This window comes from Trachinotus anak, unplaced genomic scaffold (genome assembly GCF_046630095.1).
Source record: "Trachinotus anak isolate AG129_WGS33_773 ecotype Australia unplaced genomic scaffold, CSIRO_AGI_Tana_v1 ptg000003l, whole genome shotgun sequence".
Lineage (NCBI taxonomy): Eukaryota > Metazoa > Chordata > Actinopteri > Carangiformes > Carangidae > Trachinotus > Trachinotus anak.
The window spans coordinates 5,387,938-5,411,648 of record NW_027273854.1 but is presented as its reverse complement, the minus strand read 5'-3'; the positions used below and the strand labels follow the sequence as shown (position 1 = coordinate 5,411,648).

Below are 23,711 nucleotides of genomic sequence, written 5' to 3'. Positions count from 1 at the left end.
CACAGAACATAGAGAAGCATTAGAGATGGTAATGAGCTTTAAAACTCCTAACCTTTACTAAGTGTAAGTGATGCTGGAGTGACAAATCTGACACAGATGTGGTGGCTGGAGCCAGATTTCCTCAGTGCAGACAAGTCAAAGACCACGTTCCCTCCTCCCTGTGGCTGCTTCATGTGTGTAATCTTACCCACAGACAGATGAGAGTTCAAATCCAGCCCTGCAACTTGAATTGATATTAAGCCACAGATCAGGATGTTACACACGCATACACATTTACTCTGTACATGCAAATATAAACCAACACACCACACATGCATTTGATTTGTACCCCCTGTATGTCAGTAACAGTGTGTTCCAGTGACCCAGTGCCCAAGATTAAGGCCTGGCAAAGCCAGATTTAGCCTCCCAGCAAACTAAATCCCAGTTTTTAAGAGCCTGTGAGGAGCAGAGTCTTGGACTGTAATGCCACGGCAACACAGCCATGTTTGAACCAACACCAACATAAAACTTCTGTGGCGTTCTAACACCTAGTCACTCAGGGTGACAAAGTGCTGCACACTGGGAAGGGAGATGGAGGATTTCTAGGTGGAGTACACAGTCAACATCAGCTCCGGCTCCAAGAATAATCCCATTAACACTGTGATTCATGTGGCCATGCAGTTAGGCCCAAAAGCCTTTTGCTGCTGCTGAATGCATAATGAAGTGCACCAATACTTAGATATTATTCAGTGATGTGTTGCAAAAGCAATACAGCAAATTAAATCTGAGAGCACAGATACAGTAACTCTCACTGTTCCTTTGCATATAATGGTTTAAACGACCTGTAATCATATCTAGTCACTGCTGCCAATAGCTGAGTGGTTAGGGCACATACCACGTGGGCACAAATGCAATGAGCAGCGAGTCCTCTGTTTGACTCCTGGCTGGCCAGACTCTTTGCTGTATATTATTCCCCTGCTCTCTGTCCCTTCATTTCCTGTCAATCTTCACTGTCCTGTCAAATAAAGGGACAAAAATGCCCCAAAAATAACTACAAACAATAAATAATTTAATTACATTTTGATTGACTGAAAAAAAGGGGAATGCACCCTGCCCCAACTGTAAAACAATTCTTCCAATAAAATGAGTACAGGATGGAAAATTAAAAAAAAAAAAAAAAAAGATGAAAATAGCAAAAACAAAAAGTCACACACCACAATGAATCAACAGAAGATGTCAATAAACAGTGATTTTTGGCCTAATATTTAAGTAGATCAGAGCCTGAACCCCGTCTTCAGTTTCTGCAGTTTTTCTTCCTCCAACACTTTCACCATAAAATCAAACAGAACTATATTACATAGTCTGCAATGAGCCAGTGAAGCTATGGCTTAGTCCTTTGATCAATTCTGATATTTAGATTGACTTAGAATTACACACACTTTTAAGAAAATAAATCGTATGAATTCACCTCCATCTACTCTACATTTGATTAATGACACAAATAAGCTGTAAAAGACTCAGTAAGGCACAAACATTTGAATCAGTGGGTGATAAAGTTGTTTAAGTAGTTAAATAAAGTTGTTATACTCACTGCATCCATCAATGATCAGACACAAGTCTGTTTTATTTAAAGTAATTTATTTCCATTGCATACACACACTCGCACATTCTCTGCCAAAATTATTTACAAAAACTTTACACACTTAAAAATCAGTGCACTGTCTCAGACACACAAGGATAAATATTAATATATATATATATATATATATATGTAAGAAGAAATGTATACAACTGATAATTGGCACATCCAGGAGGCAGGCTTCACCAGCTTTGCATAATGTTTCCTATTTGTCATCAGACCATAATAACAGGCACATTTTGCAAGTGCAGCTTGAACAAATACAGAAAGTACTAAGCTTTAGACAGCTACAATAGAAATCCCTTTAAAAAATAACCCGAACCAGGGATCCAGCCCCTTTAGTCATTCAAGATTTACTTTCTTAAAAATAATCATACCTTTAAAAAATATCTAGTAGCCCCAGAAAGCCCACATTCAATTTACTTTTGATTTCAGAGGAAAACTGGTGGTAAACTTAACACACACTTTAGTGCAATCAGCAATATAAGAAGCTTCATATTAAAAGACTACGGAATGATTTCTTTAAAGCATAAAAAAGTCAAATGTACCTTTAAAAAAAAACGGAAGGACAATCATATGGATTAAATCAAGCAACAGCGACATCTACTGGTTATAATCTGCAAGAACCGACATGATGCACAAAATCTTACTTAAAAAATGTTCTTGCTCATGAATAAATCTCTTTGGTGGCTGTTTCCCAGTTAAGAAATGTTCTTTGTGATTTGCTGTTGAGCAAGCAAGTTGAAAAATGTATAAACATCCTGGTTTCTCCTTGAGAATTGTGTCGCAGAGTTTCAAATCAGTGACCTCTTTTTGATCCAATGTTTCTCGTGAATTTCACCCCCTGCTCGCAGATGTTCTTCAGTTTTTCTTCTCATCCCCTGGTAAGAAGTAAGGGTTCTCGTGGCCTTGAACCAGGTAGGAGTAACGGGAGGGATTTTTACCTTTGAAGGTCTTCATTCCGTCTGGGTTGAGATCGTATGATCCCGTCTGAAAGGTCAGCGAAAGCAGTCAGTGTATTAGCTTCTTTCAGATGTGGGGACTTCACACTTTCACACACAAACACCCATAAAAGCCAAGTACACAACAACAGTAACCACAATCACCAACATGCAGTGAAAAACTACTCATGACTATCCCCAAACTAGCATCAGCTGAGTTTCTTTGAACTGTCACTCACTGGATTTAACATGAAGATGAAAGCATGTGGCTTTCCACAACATCACAGACCTCTCATGAAGGTTCCCATCACCCGTAAACCATACCAGCATGATTCTCACTGTGGCCTGTCTAAATTATCAGTAGGGGGCAACAAGGCAAATCAGAATCTAGAAGCAAAGCCGTGCCTTACCTTTCTCCATCCCTTCTGCTTCGGATGAAACCCCTAAATCAACACACTGGGAGTCAGGCAAAGCCAGGAGCATGGGAGGGAGCTACGTGCTAGTATTACATGTACATTCTGAATGATTGGGTTAAAACAGACTGGAGTGCACAGGGTTGAAAACATATCCTCAAAGCATCTACTCTGCCTCTGAAGTGATACAGAATGGTCAGGTGTCCCGTCAGCACAGATTTGTTGATTTGCAGATCAATAATACATCCAGTTGTTGAGGGTTAAAAATGAGCTTCATTTGATAGACAGGCATTTAAAAGACTGTATTTCAGTATATAATAGGTCTTACCTAGACACTGAAACCTGGTGATATAGAAACAACGGTTACAGAACTACAGTGAGTGCTTGATGTATTTTGCCCTGCAAATGATCAAATCTGTGCTTACAGTGTGGGTTTCACATTAATAACCACGTTCAACCTGGATCAAGATGGTGGCACAACACAGGACAAATTGGGGGCTAATTCCGTGGATGATCAACACAATGCAATACTGTGAGTCTGAGGATTAGTGTCATTCAGACGACTGAGGCGACAGTTGAACATCTGCGATAACTCACCAAGCCGTTGGTTTGATGGTTTTTGTCCACCAAGGCTCCAGTGCTGCCCCCTTCTGTCATCTCTAAGGAAGGAGCGTCCCAGTTAGTGGTGGCACGAGGGATGGGGGTGATGCCTGTGGGCCAGGGCTGGTTTAAGTCACCTGATGAGTACGGACTGCTGCTGGGGTCTGGCTTGCTCTTTGAGCATCTCGTGCTGAAGTAGAGACAACAGAGAGTAATATGAAAGATGATATTTGCAGTCAAAGCCTGATGTATCTTATTCCTCTGTACTTCAAAGCTCAATAGCGGTGCAAAAACTACATTATCAGTATATCAGCAAGGGCTGGTACTGATAATATTCTCACCAGCAGCAGTATATGAGCAAAGCCAGGAGCAGGATGAGGAGAATTCCTCCTAGCACACAGGAGATGACCACCACTGCCAGCAGAGCCGCTGCAAAGACACAATTTAAGACATATAATGACTTTAAGCAACTCTGTACATATGTGTTACTCCTGCTGCTTCACACCTTTGAAGTAGTGTTGTTACTCACAGTCATTGCAGTTGAAGCCAGAGTATCCAAATGCACAACTGAAAGAAAAACAGAGCAGTTCAACACAATGAGATTCATTTTTCATGGCTGACCTGTGGCAGAGTTCAAGGGGGGAAGCCACTAACTTCACTTCACCTTTTCCCACAGACACACACAGTAATACACAGACACCTCACTCACAGCTGACATGCAAAACTTACCCTCTGAACCAAAATCAAAATGTGTGTACTCACGGTTGGCACGTGTCTCCCACTGCCATCTGCCCGACCGGACAAGCTAGAGAAAGAAACACAATGACTGAAACAAGTAGACAAACAAACGTCACGCACCCAGAGACAGAAACGAGAACATAACAAGCTACAATTTCAGACTCAGTCACGGTACATGGAGAAGTACTGTATGGCTGATTACACATAAGGTGAAAACGCACGAGCACAATAGGAGCCTCTTCATATGGAGTCAGCATGATGACCTTTTCAAACAAGCACATGACAGCGTATTATGTTTGTTCTGGGAAAGGGAACTATATGCAGCATAATGTCTGAAGCTGAAGGTCTTATTCTTTATTAGTTCTTCCTACAGCTGATCTCCTTGGTCACAACCGTCCACACAGAGAGAAAGCTGTGATTCTTCCACTTGTTACCAGGGAAACAACCCCGTTAAAAAGAAATAAATTTAAGAGATAAATGAAGTAAGGGTCAAGGTCGGCCTGGAGAAAAGGCTACAGCTCTTGACCTTGTCTCGGAGTCTTGCTCCCTGTTGTTTCTCCCCCTCACTCTCACAGTCAAGTATTTCAGCGGGGATAAGACGTTTTTGTTACAGTTCTCTTGAATGTAGCTCAGCTGGGAAATTTTCAGTCAGGCATGTTCTCAGACGCTGTGGGGTGTCTGAGCTTATAGCAGCAGAGCACAATAAAGAATTCAAATAAATCAAATATAAAAGGCATGACATAAATACTAGAGCATTACTCAAACACTAGTCTTGATAAAGGACATAAATAAAGAATATTTAACACTCGATTTTACCTCTGCAGAGTTTGCTTGAGTATATGTTGGAGATGTAGCCCTCTCTACAGGAACACACAGGAAGGCCATTCACATTCTTGCATGTTGTGGTGGCGAGATCGCAAGCTAATGGCTCCTGTTCACACACGTTTTTAACTATGACAAAAGACATATAAAGAACATGTGAGAAAAAACCCTCTTGAAATAATGTATTATAACCTGTGGCTCATAAATGTCAGGTTCCCCTCTAAAATCAAACTACACTTCCCATGAATATACTAGCAGCACATACCTGTGAATGTAGCATTAATCAAAATTCCACTGGAGCTCGCTGAGTTGGCTATAGCCTCAGTAATGGCTTGATCAACAGAGTCTTGAGTGGCGTTGGTGTTTTCAAAGATGTTATTCACAGTTGCTTGCACACTTCCTGGTCTAGAGGATTATAGAGAGGCACCAAAAGAGCTAAGAGATCTTGTAAACTGTGGCATAATGTGTTTGTGCAGCAGGAGAAAGAGAAAGTACTCACTGAAGTTGCACAACATCAGATCGTATATACCCCTGCTGATTTTTGAGGGCATCTCTGAGCTATGAAACAGGATAAACATGAGGTTTAATGACTGAAAGAGGGGTATTTATTGTGCCAACTCAACATGCTTTGTGAGCTACCTACCGCTGCTGAGATGCTAGCCGCCGTCATCTGGAATATCGTCGAGGACCTGTTGCTCATTTCAGGTTGAAACGTCAAGGAGGTCAAATGAAGCTGGCCTGGGAACACTTGGGCTGAGTGAAGACAAAAAAAGGCCTTTCAGCAAAGTTTTCATTGCCAGCATCCCATTATGATCTCATCATCGAGCCACACATTAAATGTCATTCTTACCGGGTTCACAGAAGCCATTCTGCAGGAAGCTACCAGAGATACACTGACACGTGCCATTAAGACAGACGCTTTCACTTGGGCACGGGACGAAAGGGCACACTGATGAGAGAATGAGGACAAATGATGTGTTAAACAACTGACAATCAGATTTTTTTTTTCTTACGTGAACTGAACTTGTTAAACCTGCAGTAACAATTTTGTTGGCCAACTGGGAGCAGTGGAAACAAGTTATTAACAGAACACTGACATATCACTCTTTATATGGTGAACTTAACTTAGCAACACCATCATTTATTCTGAGTTGTGTTTCTGGCCACCTGATGAATGGAAGTCCAGCCTCTACTCTTGTTTCTGGTCTCTACTTGTGAGGAATATCCAGCTTTTTAGCTGCTAAATGTTTACCAGCCTGTCGCTATCTCCCTTTGCTATCTGCTATCTGCTTTTTGGAGCTTTTTTAAAAAAAAAAGGGGCTGAAAACAACACGAGTGCGGTGAGACTGAACCAAATCAGCAAACCTGTGGGTAAACAGCGAAACAATGAGCTAAAACTTGTTATAAAGGTCCATAAATTCACATCACATTGTCATGTGATACACTGTTATTTTAAAAATATAGATTATAGCTGCTTTAACTTTCAGTGACACAAATCTAAAACATTTCAGCACAAAATACATGAAAGCAATCAATTCTATGCAGGATTGCATTCTTTTATTCAGTAGCTATTTTATTCATCAGTTCCATTTTTCTGACTGAGTGGATTCATAAAATCATCTGTGGGAGTGTTTGGTTGGGGTAAAACTGGGACTATGTTCAAAGAAAGTTACTGACCAATGACTGGACTCGGGGTGGGGATGGGTGGGGCTGCTGTGGTGGAGTTGTCGGTGGTCATCTCTGTTGGCTGCAGGGTGGTGACAGTAGTGGTGGTACCAGTGCTGCTGGTGGTGGGTGAGGTTGTAGCATTGCCAGTAACTGGTTCAGTTGATAGGGTCAATGTGGTGATTTGTGTAGTGTTGCTGGTCACTGTACCAGGACAAAATAACATTTAAACAGACAGCACTAACAACATCAATACAGCTGGTAGAGTTTAGTAAAAATCAATGTATAAAGTTGCAAAAGGCAAAATTATCAGATGAAAATGATTATTATTCACCTAAATTTCAAATTATTTTATGGAGGGAAAAGTCCACAGTGGAGGTGTTTCATGCTATTGCCCATTAGCTACAAATCACACATAGTTTACAATACTGCAGACAATGTTGAAAGAGCACAGCATCCATTACTGGGTTCAGTTTACACAAAGGGAGTTGGAGGAACTTGAAACTTTTAATTCATTTACATATTTTTACATAATTTATATTTGTGTAGTAATTTGACAGCTGGTACTCTTTTAAAAATAACAAATCTCTGACAGCTAGTAAACACAATCATGTGCCATAAAAAGCTGAATTCAGGGGCTAATGTGGTGGAAAATCAAACTCCAAAGGCAAACAACAAGTAAACATGGATGCTGTGAAAAACATTTCTTTTCAGATGTTTGGTCTGAGAGCTTTCTTAAAATAAATTTACATGGAGGAGTTTTCAAAACAATGTAAATTTAATAAATAAATGTGACATGATGGACTCCCACTTGTGAACTGTGCAGCTTTACCTCAGGTTTCTGTCTCACCTGCATGTTATAGTAATAGTTTGCAAGAACACACATCAGCGCTCATCACGCTGTTAGTCCTACCTCCTGGGGTTGTTGTTGTGGGACTAAGGGTGGTGGTATTTCCAGTGGGGGGTGCAGTGCTATTGCCTGGGGAGGTGTTTGAAGGGACGGAGCTGGAGGTGGAGTTGAAAGCAGGTGAAGAGGATGGGGGTCCAGCTGTTAGTGTTGTGCTGATGGTGGAGGCAGAGGTTGTGGGAGTGGATGCAGGAGTCTCAGGAGAGGTGCTGGTAGCGTTTGTGGGTGTAGTTGTAGTTAGTACAGCTGTAGCGTTATCTGGTGTTACAGGATTTGAAGTTGTTGTGCTGTTGCTGCTTTGTGTGGTTGCTGAAGTTGGAGCTGTTGTGATGTTTGACTGTGTCGTGGCTGCAATAGTAGTTGTGCTGTTACTAGTGTGTGTGATCGGTGCACTCGTAGTTGTGTCGTTGTTGGTTTGTGTGATCGGCGCACTCGTAGTTGTGTCGTTGTTGGTGTGTGTGATCGGCGCACTTGTAGTTGTGTCGTTGGTGTGTGTGATCGGTGCACTCGTAGTTGTGTCGTTGTTGGTGTGTGTGATCGGTGCACTCGTAGTTGTGTCGTTGTTGGTGTTTGTGATCGGCGCACTTACAGTTGTGTCGTTAGTTTGTGTGATCGGCGCACTCGTAGTTGTGTCGTTGTTGGTGTGTGTGATCGGCGCACTCGTAGTTGTGTCGTTGTTGGTGTGTGTGATCGGCGCACTCGTAGTTGTGTCGTTGTTGGTGTTTGTGATCGGCGCACTCGTAGTTGTGTCGTTGTTGGTGTTTGTGATCGGCGCACTTGTAGTTGTGTCGTTGTTGGTGTGTGTGATCGGCGCACTCACAGTTGTGTCGTTGTTGGTTTGTGTGATTGGCGCACTCACAGTTGTGTTGTTGTTGGTGTGTGTGATCGGTGCACTCGTAGTTGTGTTGTTGGTTTGTGTGATCGGTGCACTCACAGTTGTGTCGTTGTTGGTGTGTGTGATCGGTGCACTCGTAGTTGTGTCGTTGTTGGTTTGTGTGATCGGCGCACTCACAGTTGTGTCGTTGTTGGTGTGTGTGATCGGCGCACTCGCAGTTGTGTCGTTGGTGTGTGTGATCGGCGCACTTGTAGATGTGTCGTTGTTGGTGTTTGTGATTGGCGCACTCGTAGTTGTGTCGTTGTTGGTGTGTGTGACCGGTGCACTCGTAGTTGTGTCGTTGTTGGTGTGTGTGATCGGCGCACTCACAGTTGTGTCGTTGTTGGTGTGTGTGATCGGTGCACTCGTAGTTGTGTCGTTGTTGGTGTGTGTGATCGGCGCACTCACAGTTGTGTCGTTGTTGGTTTGTGTGATCGGCGCACTTGTAGTTGTGTCGTTGTTGGTGTGTGTGATTGGTGCACTCATAGTTGTGTCGTTGTTGGTTTGTGTGATCGATGCACTCACTGTTGTGTCGTTGTTGGTGTGTGTGATCGGTGCACTTGTAGTTGTGTCATTGTTGATATGTGTGATTGGTGCACTCGTAATTGTGTCGTTGGTGTGTGTGATCGGTGCACTCGTAGTTGTGTCATTGTTGGTGTGTGTGATTGGTGCACTTGTAGTTGTGTCATTGTTGGTATGTGTGATCGGTGCACTCGTAGTTGTGTCGTTGTTGGTGTGTGTGATCGGTGCACTCATAGTTGTGTCGTTGTTGGTGTGTGTGATCGATGTAGTCGTTGTATCGTTGTTGGTGTGTGTGATTGGTGTAGTTGTAGTTGTGTCGTTGTTGGTTTGTGTGATTGGTGCACTTGTAGCTGATGTGTGATTGCTGGTCTGTGTGTGACCTGGAGCAGACGTGGTGGTTGTGTCTGTAGTCTCACTAGTGTTGGTGGGATGGCTTGTCTCTGGGCTTGAAGTGGACGGTGTTGCAGGAGTGGGTGGAGCTGATGGATCAGTTATGGTGCTGTTGACTGTTTGTGTAGTGGTCCAGTCGGAGAAAGTGGTCTCTCCATGGGTGATGGATGGTTTCACAGTTGTATAGTTAGTCGTGGCATTTTCTCCAGATGTAGCTGAAGCTGTGAAGTGCTCTGTAGTTAATGGTGATGATGATGAAGAACTGCTGGTTGTGTTGCTGCTTGAATTTGAGCTTGCTGTTACAGTTGTGTAAAAGGCTGTAGGAGTGGTGGATGTCTCATTGCTGTATCCATTGGTGGTGACATTATCCTCTGTCATTCCTACGGTCAAAACAAAAGTAGTCATTTAGTCATTTAGTCATTTAGCAGGCGCTTTTATCCAAAGTGACTTACAGAAAGGGGAACAATCAAGGTTAAGTGCGATAAGAAGTGTTAGCGCAGCAATAAGTGCTAGTGACGATTCTTTAAGTGTAGATTTGTCATGTAGTGCTAGGAGAGAAGGTGCTCTCTGAAGAGCTGGATCTTCAGGAGTCAAAAGTACAAAAAATAATCAGCTCACCACTAAAATGTCAGGGAGTCCAAATCTCTGACATCAGCCAAAAGAGAAAGAAGCATGTAAAGAGACTTTACAAAAAACCTTGTTTTTGCTGACCTCCAGTGGTTTGACTTCTCACCTTGCTGCAATGGTGAACAGGTGTACTCTAAGACCCCATGACATCACTGATGGGTGTGGTTATAGGATACATTAGAGCACATTTGAGACCACACCCATCACAGAAGCTGGGTGTGGTCAGAGGTGAAACAGGCTTGAAATCTTTTACCAGACAGGGCAGCAAAACTTTTCAGCCTGGTGTTTAAAAGCTACTCTATAAGGTTGCTACGTGTCATGATTTTAAATTTCTGACTTTGGCAACCCCCAGTGGTCGCATCAAAAAACACACTGTGGCAGACAGCGATATACACAGGACACACTAATTGTGCTGGAAGCGACACATAACTGCACCTTATTCAACACGACTGTCTCATTTTTCAACAATAACATAAAAATCCTGTGGCTTCAAACCCGCATGTATGACCACTTGGGGGCAGCACAACACTGACATATTATCACCTTCTAAAGTTAATATGGTGAACGTTTGCCTATTTACACATCAAGCAAACACAGCAACATCTGCATTCATTTTGAAGTCGTGTTTGTTTTCAACAGAAATAAGCCATTCTCTTCTTTTCTTTTTTTTTCTTTACAACAACATAGATCTTGATCTTTAGCTGCTACATGCTTCACTAGTCAATAACTTTATCGGCCTGCCATGTGGTGTGAAGCAGGTAGTGTACAGTGGCTTTATCAGAGCTTTTTCACTCACTGAAAATGGCTGCCTGTTGCAGCTGGAAACCCTGTTGAGAGCAGTGAGAGTTAATCAAAACAACGAGCTAAAACTGAGGAGGTGATCATTTCCTGTGGGTTCGTAGAGTGTAGTCCTGATTTGATCCATTGTTCACATAGAAATATTGATTATAGCAGCTTTAAGCTGTCTAATGTCCACATCACAGCTTATTATCATAATTATGCAATGTAATTAGCAAGGCTAAGTAATTACTTAATTAGCATATATTTCCATGTCACTGTACTTCATATGTTCACATTCACAGCTAATTGGAGGTATGAATATTCAGTGTTCTCAGTGTTCAAAATCTAATTAGAATGCAAAGGAAATACCCATAATATAATGTCAAATAAGATACTGTTGCTTTTAGTGTTTAATTTTCAACATAACAGCTTCTCAGATCTTGGCTTTAGTCTTTTGAGTAGGTTTTTAATAACACTTCATTTTTAATTTTCATGAAGATCAACTATTAATTTGAGAGGTCTGTATGACAATATTGACATACTGTGAGTAAAATAAATGTGAATTTGAAATTTTGCATCTGGTGTTAGACATATTTTTTTAATCATGTGACATTCTCGGAAAGAGTACTTTATAAAAGAGTAAAAGGGATAATGGCTCAGTATGCACATTCAAGACACATTTTATGGCTTTATGACAGAGGGCAACAAGGTTGTGCCTTAAATAAACACTGAAAACCTAAGTGCGTAAAAAGTTGACAAAAGCTGTGACTCAGCAGATAAGAGCAACCGTAAGTGACTGCTGTTTACAACACCAAGATGTGTTGGTCACAACTGCCAAGAACTTCATCTGACCACCTTAAAGGGAACATTTTCCTCCTATTTGTTCAGTGTGCTGCCATGACGCCTGTTCCCATTTAGCCTGCTCCCACTCTCTTCTGTGTGTTTATGGGGGAACAGAGGAAGCCACAGGGCAGCTTGAGGAGCGCTACAAACAGTGGGAGGTCTTTGATAATGGCTTAGCCTGTTTACCGCCACTCCTCATCTGTATGCATTGAATGATTACATTCAAAGCCCCTTTTTGAGGAGCCAGAGATAGAACATGATGCAATGAGCCGGTGGACGCCCTACACAAACTGTTTTCTCCAGTAAGTCATCTCAGTTGCACAAGGAAGTAGTGAGAAAACCAAGACTAATATCAGATCCTGAGCATGATTTGATTATTTTCTGTGTGTGACCTAATGTCTTTATCAATTAGTAACCAAGAATCATTTAGAGACAAAAAAAAACCCACAGGCTCCACACACTCTCTGACAGCAGACTTTTATGGATACCTACCTTGTATTAGGGCAGTGGAATAAGACATTAAGCAAGCAACAATGATACATGAGTAAGTAACGAAAGATGTGAAAACATATAGTCTCAGATGACAGTTTCGATGGTCATAAAGTAAAGGAGTGGCAGAGGTAGGCGTCTATATGTGAAGCAGCATAGCATGAGATCATTGCTGTGAAACACACATGAATCATTTTGTGACTGGCTCATCAAGATTAAGACTTAAGGGCAACGGACTAATCTTACTGGATGACCAGAGATCAAGATTAATGAAAAACCTCTTAGCTGACCCTGCTTTGATTAGCCCTGTGTGTTACATTTTCCTCTGTATCATTTGCAAGGACTTGTGTGTACCCATGAACGAGTGAACTGAAGGTTAAGGATTTCACTGTGCACTTTATGTGTGCATACTTTGCATTCTATTAAAACCTCACGGGCACAAGTTTTATCTGTTTTGAACAAAAATCATCATATCTTTGCCATTTTTCAGATTCCTATTGCTTTATTCAGACTGGGCAGCCAGTTTCAGTTTACACTCCATTCTGTAGATTAGGCATGTGTGACCTGGCCAGCGACGGTAGCTGGGTGCCAGTGAGCTAGTGCCAGGAGATAGGGGAAGTCGATAATAAGTCCATAATAAAAGTACAGTTTGTAACACATCATTCAACATACAACTAATGCTGCAGGGCAGAGGTTGAGAGTCATATTTACTCGACTGGTGTGGACACATAAAATCAGTCAAAGAGCCTTATCAGCTGTGTTGTGTGTTGAGAAACCACTTTCTTATCAACGTCTTTAGTCTCCACATAATTGTCTGAATGGAAAGTTTACAGTGTCCCAGTCTATCCCTGTGTCTTGACTGATACACCCAAATTAATCATAATTTTGGACAGTCAGTTAAAAATAAGTAGCAGGTAAAGGATGTAAACTAAATCTTCCTGTCAAAATTAATGCAGTGAGTAGATACAGCATTCTTATCTCACTTACCAGAAAATTTGATTTTTCCCCAACTAGCCTCAGCTTTATTTTGTGCTTAGTGCTAATTAGCCCAAAAGGAGCCTGCTAACACGCTAAACTAAGATGTTGAAATATTGCACATATAGTCATTAAATTTGGTGCAGGTATCCCCATCAGAATGAACTGTAATCACTTTGTTGATTTCCTGGCTTTTTATTTAGCACCATCATCAGGTCAGATTTTCTGTTTAAACTTGTAAAACTTCCCATCATCCTCAGCTGCACTTTATGTTTAGTGCAAATTGGCAAATGTTAGCCTGCTAACACACTTAGATGGTGACCTGCTAAACATCAACATGTTAGCATTGTCATCGTGAGAATGTTAGCTTGTCGACATTAGCATTTAGCTAATAAAGTAACTCTGTGCCTAAGGCTAAGCTAACAAAGCTGCTAGTTTTGCTTGCTATCGCTAAATATCTCTCAAACAATAAGCTACATAGAAAAATGCAGGTGTATGACGCAAAGCTCTTGATACTGAATTACATTCTTCTAATTTAATGTGTTTAATGGCTAATTTAAGAACTAGTCTCAATTTAATCGTTTATTCAAAATGTTGCTATATTAGCCTCACTAACTCTAACATTTGATTGACAGCCTCATGGTTCATAAAGGCCTCATGAACTATAAATCTGTAAGTTTATATTTGGTAAACCCATTGGTTACATTGGTTCTTGATGTGGCAATGATGTGTAGCTAAATTAATCCCAGATTGGATAGCCATAACATCCCACAGTGATGATTTATGAAATCTTTGTTACCACTTTAAAGGTCCTAAGTAGTAAACTACTGTCACCCTTATCACCTTGTGCTAAGAATTAGAAAATTATTCCTTATATCGTGAGCACTGCCCCTCTAATGGAAAACAAACTTGAGAGGTTTTGTGTGTGATAACATTTCTTAAATTCCCTACATTCTTGTGATTCATCTACATGCAAATTCCGATTCATTCATTCAGGGCAATTTACAATTACACACTTCTATAATGACCTTGTAAAAGGCTCAAGTTTTTCCATGTAGCCTTCACAAGCAGTAATTATGGTTTGATTATGCTGAGACAATGAAAATGTTGTATTGATCAAAGGCTCCTACACGTCATAAATAATCCAGATAAAGACACAGAAAGAATGTTATGGTCTCATCTCAAAAACCTAGACTCTATTTATGGCCACAGGGGGAAGTGATGGACAAAGGGGTATTTGTAATAGACAAAAATGTGCATGTGCATGTTTACATAAACACTCAACACTCTCATTCCACTGCCATTTTCACAAATGTTTGCTTCCACCTTTAAAGTCCAGTGCTGCTTCTTTGTTTCCATTTACTTGGAAATGTCAGCCATAAATGAAGTGCACAGAATCAACTGTGACGAAGTTTCACAGAGCATCCATGGCGCCCTAGTTAAAGATCGACACAACAATAGCTGCAACAATGTGTGTTTAGGCTTACCCACAGACCACAGCATTTCTTTAACTACATGTTTAGATTGCTAGCAGCCCAACGCCTTTGTTTTTTGACTTTGACAGAGCTAGTACAGCTTGTAGGTCCCAGGGGATCGTAACCTTCACGAGAGAAAAGTTTATTAAACTCATAAAAAAAATGTAAACAGACAGAGAGTTAGTGTAATACGTTTGAAACAGTGAAATAATTAAGAGCACGCTCTACGTTGCACGTCTAACTCAGAGCCTTGTCTCTAAGGATTTAACCTACAGCCGGATAATCCCCTGCAGACACAAAAGAGATGACTGGGTCAGGCAGGGTTACAAATGGGTCTAAGGTCGGCCTGCGAACACACACTCAGGAGGATATGGATAAGAAGGTCCGGCTTTGCCTACTGGGAGCTATTCCTTAGGTCCTTCTCGAGTAAGAACACCTGCTACTCAATTTGACAAACTATCACTGTAATGAAGCTGCCACGCCTCTCCATCTCTATCTTTCCCCCTCTCGTAGAAATCAAACAAGTGCAGTGTATCTGTTGCCAAGGAGACATCTGTCTCCAGCTGTCAAACCTTTGCCTCACTTTAAATCACTAATGGTAACAGAAACACAGAGAGAGCTTGACTGCATGCTTTTCTTTCAGCTCAGCCCTTCACTTCAGGGGATATCTATTCATGTGACACAGCACTGCTGTAAAGAACCTGCTCATGAAGTGACTGTCAGATCCAGTCCCCCCCACCCACATCCTCAACTTCCTGTCCACGCTGCCACTCTCCAGGAATAAATCCTTGTCTGTATTGAAGACACAACGTGGACAGGGGATCCTTATTCCCAGAGGGAATCCTGCAGGGAAAGAATCTTCTCGTTTCTCAATGCTGCCGAGAAATATTTTCAGCTTGTGAGCACGTTCCTGTAATAGTTCTCTATCACAGAGAGCAGCACTGCAAGGACGGACCTGATTGAAGAATGCACACAGAGCAGGAGGTGAACTGACAGGTTGTGACCCAACAGTCAGGAAGAGCCTGAGGCATAAGGCAGGATCTCATTAGGAGACAGAGGAGTCATGTGGAGAGCTGACCTATAGTGATGTGTGTGTGTGAGTGAAATCATGTATTATGACATCTGAAACAAGCTGATCAAAGAGGAGAATGCTGGAGGCGTACTGGACTACAGCTCTGTGCTAATTACTGGTCACATTTTGCGTCCCCTCGCCGGCTAATGAGAGTGAGCATTTCTAACATACTGCTTTATGACCCCCTGATATTTAAAGGTGCCCATCCCTGCATTACAAACAGGTCGGTTTCCTTCAGCGTCCATTGCTGAGGGGAAACCTGGCCCGCGGGCTGGCACATCAAAGCGGCATAGCTAACGTCGGTTCACTGGGGGGGGGGGGGGGGGGGGGGGGGGGGGGGGGGTCGGGGGGGGGATCAGGGGGACCTCACAGGACAGACAGGAAGCTTTTATTTTCATCAACCAACAGTCCATCATCCTGCTGAGCGTCTCATGTCAACAGTCCTGATCAGAGGACACAACATGCCTCATATGGTGGATGTGTAGCGCTAGATAACATGGTCAAAACTACTTTGTTTTGTTAAAACTACTGATGTTAGTAACAATGTCAACGTCAACACAAACTTATTTTTCACTTATTAACGGATCATTTTTTAATCATGGTTTACTTGGAAATATTCACTTGAGAGTGCGAATCAGATTTCCATTATACAATACCTCTGAAAACTATTATCTAACAATTGATTCCGTTATAAATTTCTTCGCTGAATCTCTTCTTTATAAATCAGTCTTTTCGGTTTATCTGGAAAACCAGGAAATATTCACATTTGAACACTGATTAACTGGCTTTATTCATCTAATCACTGTAAAGTGATACACAATGGTGAATATCATTAACAGATAAGTTATAAAGATGACTGAGCAAAATTAAAGCTCCAACTCTCTGTCATCTAGGATTTTGCCCCTTTCCATCTGGACTGTCACATAAACTTCATCTTGGCCCGGGCTGTGGCTCTTCCTGCTGCTGACGAGACAGACGTGATGCCTGTCACACATATGTGCAGCCCTACACAAACACTCACAATCTCAGCACAGGGGAAAAAGGCACGGTTGTTTAACAGTTCCTACTGCACAGACAGACACAGAGTAGGACGGCAGACAAATTAAAAGAAGGTAAATATCTTATTTCAGTCTCTATTGTATGTCATACTGTGGGTCCGTTTCTTTGGTTCCTCTTTCATCTGACGGTTTCCAATTTAAGGAGCGTCCTTAATAGGAGGAGGCAGACAGAAATGAGCTCTCTGTATCTGAGCAAACACAGCCCTTATACTGTAACTCGGAGGTAACAGATGGCTCCCTGGAGCAGGAGCTCACTCGCAGGGCCTCTGCACATATCATATCCAATTAAAGCTCCGCCAGCACATGCTTTCCAATTACAGAGTGAGATTTACTGCCCCGGAGCAGGTCTAATCCAACAGGATAGAGCAGGGACAGAGGGAGAAAAGACAGAGGAAGAAACGGCAGAGAAAACAGCAACAAGTCTGCATGAAAAGTGGATGTGAAAACAATATGTGCCGGCAGATGGGAGGGCGTCAAATGAGGAAGATGAAATCGATTATCAATATCAAAGAGAAACACGCTGAGGAGGAACTGAGTAGCACACAAACAAACACTGCTGTTCACTGAAACTGAGCTCCTCATGTACTTTTCCCACTGATAACAGAATAATGACTAAACACAACCAGGTCAAAACCTAGTGTCAGATGGTTTCAGCCCCTTATCAGTTTGCCTCTCTGCTACTCCCTCTGCTCACATACAGAGTGCTTTGATACATCTGAATTTCCAATAAAGCTGCTCTCATTTATATATTTATGTTGTCAGACAATGGAACAAGTAACAGTGACTGAAACGCAGCCTATGCTATCCGGTAGTCACTTCCAAGCCTTTTCCAAGCTGCTGCTCAGCTGCTGCTAAAAATCCTGATTTTACAACCACAACACTGACAAAATGACCAAACACATAAGTTAGAGACAAAGACTGTGTTGTGATTTTGCTTATCTTTACTTACGACCTTGCACTCATGGGACAGCAGGCTACTGGCGACTCTCTTCTACAGAAAGTGGCTAAGATTTGTGCAAAAGATCTAGATTTGTTTCTAGGTCCTGTTTTGCTACAGGGGTCTGACAAGTTATTAAGTCCGGTGACAAAGGTGCTGAGTCTCCAACACTTACCACTCAGTCACACAGCTTTCAGCTGACCAATGGAGTAACTCCATCACTCAGTCAGTCAGCAGTCATTGTGCTGGCCTCGCTGTTGCAATCCAACCAAAAGAGGGTGTATGAAGAGTTTAGAGCTAGAGTCATTTTAGTCATTTAAAGCAAAAATGCCAAATAGTCTCTGGCTCCAGTCTCTGAATGTGACAATGTGCAGTTTTTCATTGCCATATGTAGCAGTAAATTGAACAACTTCAGGTTTTAGATTGCTAGTCAGACAAAATAAGAAAACTGAAGACATTACCGTGGCTTCTGTGAAATCATGAACACTATTTTTTCACCACTTTTTAACATTTGGTAGACTAAGAAATTAACAAAGAAACAATAATAATCTGATTAATTGATAATGGCCCCTGTATGAGTCTGACTCCCTTCTCATGCCTACAACCGCCTGTTAACTCCATGCCAGATCTTGCATGGTCTGGTAATGACCTGATGATGACTAGCCAGCAAGACATGACATGTGGAGGAGATGTGACAACTGTATGTGGTGTGAGGGAAGGCAGTAGCAGAGAAAGGAGAGGGAAGAGACTCAGGCGATTAATGTGCTCTGCTCCTTTCTCTCCGGAAGATTTCTTGCAGGGGACACAAGAAAATGTGGCGCCAGACTCAAGGCAGGAAGATCACGACCCTCAAGAGGTCTTTTAATCTTTACTGCTACTTTAGACACACTCAGTCATGGAGCCTCCATCACCTCCCAGCCTTTCTCTGTCTAGCTCTAACTCTGTGTTTTTAATACAAGTGGACACATGACAGGAGGGGAAACATACAAACAGCCTGCAGGCTTCCAGAGAGGCTCCAGCACATGACAGTGACATGACCAACTCTCAGTCTTCCCTTATGCACAGAGATGCAGAGAACAGAGAACGAGCCAAAATAATACAAAGGGTGACCAATGGATTTAACTGCCACTAAGCTCAGCGACGCAGTGTACAGCGGAGAGTTCAGCAAAATTCCTGAGGCAGCTTCACCACACAGTGGAGGGGGTCCACTTATGCACACACACACACACACACAGTAAACTTTGTATGTGGAGTGTGCTGCACTTCAGGGAGCTGGCTGTTGTTTGACCGATGCCTCCTCGCTGGCATCTGTCCACCCCCCAGAGAGCTTTGACTCACTCTGAAGCAGCAGTGAGTCAGGGTTAGAGACTATATAGGACCCCCCCCCCATGAATGTGTGGTGAGAATAGAAGAAGAAAACATGTATTTGTCTTTAAAAACTTGAATAAATGAAATAAGACATCTCCAAATCGTCTTTTCTGTAAGGCAGAGGATAAACAATAGCTGCTGGATATGTTTCCCTACCTTTTTCTATGAGTTACACGACTATTGTGTTTCTTTTTTGGGTGCCCATGATACTTTTGACCCTTATATCAATTATTTGTTAATGTAATTACATTTTCTAGGTCTTTAGTTCTTATTTGATAATATACAGTATGTTAATATCAGGCACTGAATGCCTTTCCATTTCTTAGAAGTTTGTGGGAGTTATATTATAATATCGCTGACAAAGTTTGTTTTATTTATTTATTTTTTTTTCAATTATAATGATGTCAAAAATGTTAAACCAGATAACACATATGGATAGTGTATATAAATATATGGCAAGAGGAGGCTTTTTGCCAGTGAATAAAGTTCTAGTAAAATATCTTATTTTAACTTCCATATTATAGGTATGTTATTTGCAGGAAAAACTACCCAAATTTATACATATATTCATATCATATGGACTAAACTTAAGGATATGCTCTTGAGTTGTGGGCCAAGATTTAAGATACAGGGATCTGCATGCAGTTTGCCAAATCTGAGATAAAATACATATGATGAAATGATAAAATATGATGTATTGTTGTTGTAAAATACCCAACAATTGTCCCAATTAGCTCCACCTCGAGCAACTAGAGAAACAATAGAAATGCTATACTAATCTATACTAATATTCTATTAGTATAATAATAATCATATGAAATATGGTTAATTTTCCCGTATAACGAACAATACTACTTTTAAACTTTTGAGTTAGACTTTTGCTGATTAAAAATAAAAAATCTGTACTTTTTCTTTAGTAACATTCGTCCTATAATGGAGTATTTTATAGTGAAAGTAAAGGAGCTTGTCAGGATGTGTTTAAGCTTAAACTAAAATGTACTGTGTGTTACCCACAGGTAAAGCAGTCAAAATAAAGCTGACAGTGTATTTCCAGGCTTCAGCTCACATTTCCCGGTACAGTGCGTGGTGTGTGGGCAGAAAAGCACAGTTATTAACAGCGTGGGTTTCTGTAAGGCAAACCGCGTAAACTCCACTCACCTTTGGCGACAGCTGCCAGGAGGAACACGACCCGCAGACCGTGGAGAAACATGCTTCAGGTGTCCGCTTCCTCTGAGAGGCAGCCGGTTTATAAAGCCCCGGTCCTGTGACGGTGCGACGGGGAATGTGCGTCCACCGGGCCGCTGCAGGTGGTTCACACTGGGAGCTCCAGCCTCAGACGGCATTAAAGGCTTTAGTCCCTCCTCTGATTGGACCGGCTCTGCTGTCACTCATCATTACTGCCTCCCCCCAGGGACGAGAGCTTTACTGTAAACCTGTCACCAACATGAGAGACAAGAAGAAAGCCACTTCAAGAAAGGGCTATTTTCAGCAGAGCAAATAAGTGTCTTGCTCAAGGACCACTGGGCAGGGCAGCATGACATCAGTCCCGGGCTTCATGACAAATACATTCATAAGGATACACAAAAAAAATCATAAGCATATTTTATGTTACAAGGAAACAAGGCTCATTGAAAAGGCAAATGTGAGTCTCATAATGTAAATCACTGGGATTATTAAAACTTGATGGCAATATCATCTTTGACCAGGAAAACAACAAACAACAGTCACCACTCCAAAACTCTGAGGGGGCACCACCTTTAACCGCAGTGCTATGTTTGCAGTAGCTTACTGTACATTTGATAATTGAGGAAAACAAATAGGCTAATTATTTTTTTTGACATTTCAGTGATTGTCTTTGTCCAAAGATCAGTGGGCCTTGGTTAAACAGATCAAACATCCGTCACACTGCACATACATGGAAGAGGTCTGAACAAAAGCTGTTTGAACTCGGTAATGTCAGTACGCCAGTGCTAAGGCTTGTGTTTCTATAATAATGTGATAATGCTAACATGCTGATGCTAAGCATGTAATGTTACCATATTTAACATCTTGGTTTAGCTTGTTAGCAAACATTTGCTAATTAGCACTTAACACAAAGCTTGATGCGAGATTGATGGGAATGTCACCAGCTTTGCAGGTAACCAAGATATTTGACAAATTGAAATTTTGACCCGATGGTGACCTGAATGAAAAGTTAAAGGATCACCAAAGTTACTAGAATTCATCCTGAGGGGGGCATAAAGGTGTGCACAAAAATTCATGACAATGCATCCAACAGTTATTGAGACGTTTCACTCAAAATGAAAAAAAGTCAACCTCAGGGATAGGCTCGAAGAAAAGTCAGGAGATCATCAAGCCTATTAGGATTCATCAGCTGGGTACCATGTCTGTACAAAATGCTGTGCCATCTCACTGGAAGATGTTGAGATATTTCACAAAATAAGCAAAACCATGGACCTGCGACAGGAAAGGTCAGGTCCGTAGGCTCATCCTCTGGGCACCATGTGTAGTGTCATCATTCCTCTTCATACATCCATGGGGGTCTTAGCAACATCTACGATAGTTGTCACTAAAAACCACAAATGTGACCCTTGTGGTCACACTAGAGGAAAAGCTGAGATCATCACAGTCACTGGGATTCATTCTCTTGGGACCATGAATGTCTATACAAAATTTAATGGCAATCCATTGTTGAGATTGTACAGTTTGTACTAAAATGGTGGACAGACTGGTTGACGTTGCCGAAGAGTCATGCCAATAGTGTGACTGAAAATAAATATATCAAAACGTCACTATGAACTAATCGAAACCTGTACTGAATGCTGTACAGTAGAAATATCAAGATTCCTCTGTGGCGAACAGTGCACACAAGGAAATTCCTCTCATATTTCACTGATTTTATCGTCTGTCTGTAAATAATGTTAACAACAGATATCACACAATGACCAACCCAAAATGCAAATAATAGAGGGCTTAATCAAATACAGTTTAACGGAATGTTCCCATACAAATATGAAACTTTCCAATAGCAATGTCACATATGTGATGTTTTTCATTAAATTGTTCGTCAAAATAAGAAGTATGTGCTACAGCTGCAGACTCAGACCCTCTCATTGAGGTGCAGGGCTTCAATGTCTCAAGTTTCCATTAGTAGATTTGGATCAAGACTTGGCCTCTAGAAGCGTTATAGGACTGGACCATAACTAGGTCAACTTGACTTTAAAATGAATTTCAGTTCCTTGTATGTAATGCATGTGTTGGTGTGATGTGGTTTGCAGTAGGAAGGATCTGATTTTGAGGTCAGTGTTTCTTATTTAGGCGTATCAAAATGTTGTGTGGACAAAGTTTAGATGATATATTTTCATTCACTTTTGAAGTATGCCATCTACTTCCCTTGTCAGAGCATTTTTCAGGTCTTCTTTTCCAAAAATGAGAACATAAGAGCACAGACTTATTCAGAATGAAAACATAATAAACCCATCCCCCAAGGTCATTCCCGTCTCCTCATGTTGTTTTTGTGGACTTTTAAATGGGCCTAACCATCTCAGGCTAATTGGCTTTGTCTGGATATGAAAAGATGGGATCCTTATACATTATTCTGTTATATTTTCAGTGGTTATGTAAGATCTGAGAGAATTGCATGAAAGTAGTGGACAAAACATGCAATTGCTGTCAGAATTTTATTTGCTTCACTTGAGTAAAGTGCTTTAAAGTTCAGTTGACCCAAATCACAAACTTTTTCCCCACTTAGCCTCAGTGGCATCTGGTCTTGCAGATAGTTTTAGTTTTATTTGTGAAGGTTTTAGCTCTTTGTTGTGGCCACTCTTGAAAACTCAGTAGACTCCGTAGTACTTTAACGAAGACTTACTAACCAAAATATCAGAACTAAATAGAATGAGTTCAAGTGACCCATCTGTATCCGCTCTGGTTCCTTTGCAGAAACATTGTTTTCATTATGAGTTTATTGATTCAGTTTGAAATCAGACGTGAGCAAAAAAATCTCTCTATTCAATTTTCTTCTATGATGGAACTCATCACTATATTCAGTAATCTACAAAAAGTTTTGTTGATTATTTTTTTGGCAATGAAACATCTGAGAGTAGTGAGACAAAGGTCCATCGCAATTTGCTGGAGCCCAAAGAGATGTCATCCAATGTCTTGTTTGTCTGACCAAATGTCTAAAACCTAAAGATATTCAGTTTACTATGATTTAAGTCAAGGAAAATCCCATTTGAGAAGCTGGAAACATGAAATGTTTGGGATTTGCCTTAAATTTGATTAAATTTTGATTTTAACTTTTAATTGACCATCAAAATAGTTGTTGATTCATTTTCTGTTGATCTGCCAATCAACTAATCGATTAATCAACTACTCATTATAGCTCATTTAGACATTTAGGTTTTTGTATTTTGATTTTTTTAAGTATTCACGTTTCTTCAGGTTTAGCAGTCTGTAAAAACATGAACATGTTTGAGGGATCGTCACATTTCTCTTTCCTTTGTGAATGCATATATTCAGACAGATAGTGACTGTTGCATGTTTACAAGTCAGGAAATGGAGACAGTGACTTCTGTGCATGTATATATGTTTATTAGCA

At 41.2% G+C, this 23,711-nt stretch overlaps 1 protein-coding gene across 3 annotated transcripts; it reads right to left on the bottom strand.

Annotated features, from left to right (window-relative positions):
* Positions 1-1,600: 1,600 nt before the first annotated feature.
* LOC139612844 (uncharacterized) lies at positions 1,601-20,450 on the bottom strand. Of its 3 annotated transcripts, none has more exons than XM_071468917.1 (14): positions 20,273-20,450; positions 7,711-9,870; positions 6,810-7,001; positions 5,983-6,081; positions 5,776-5,885; positions 5,632-5,690; positions 5,398-5,537; positions 5,127-5,261; positions 4,335-4,377; positions 4,102-4,139; positions 3,914-4,001; positions 3,570-3,762; positions 2,970-3,002; positions 1,601-2,608 (listed from the first exon to the last, which is right to left on the bottom strand). In XM_071468917.1, the coding sequence occupies exons 1-14, from the start codon at positions 20,322-20,324 to the stop codon at positions 2,480-2,482; spliced, it is 3,471 nt and encodes a 1,156-aa protein (XP_071325018.1). In that variant the 5' UTR covers positions 20,325-20,450; the 3' UTR covers positions 1,601-2,479. The 3 variants fall into 3 exon arrangements, with proteins under 3 accessions (XP_071325018.1, XP_071325036.1, XP_071325027.1); XM_071468935.1 differs by having other exon boundaries at positions 9,517-9,870; positions 20,273-20,440; XM_071468926.1 differs by lacking the exon at positions 2,970-3,002 and having other exon boundaries at positions 20,273-20,446.
* Between the last annotated feature and the right edge of the window lie 3,261 nt (positions 20,451-23,711).

Coding starts and splice junctions, on each gene's coding strand:
- LOC139612844 (XM_071468917.1), bottom strand. CDS start 20,324: ATGTTTCTCCACGGTCTGCGGGTCGTGTTCCTCCTGGCAGCTGTCGCC. Junction 9,871..20,272: donor CCTGGCAGCTGTCGCCAAAG/GTGAGTGGAGTT, acceptor TTTTGACCGTAG/GAATGACAGAGGATAATGTC. Junction 5,262..5,397: donor GATTAATGCTACATTCACAG/GTATGTGCTGCT, acceptor CTTTTGTCATAG/TTAAAAACGTGTGTGAACAG.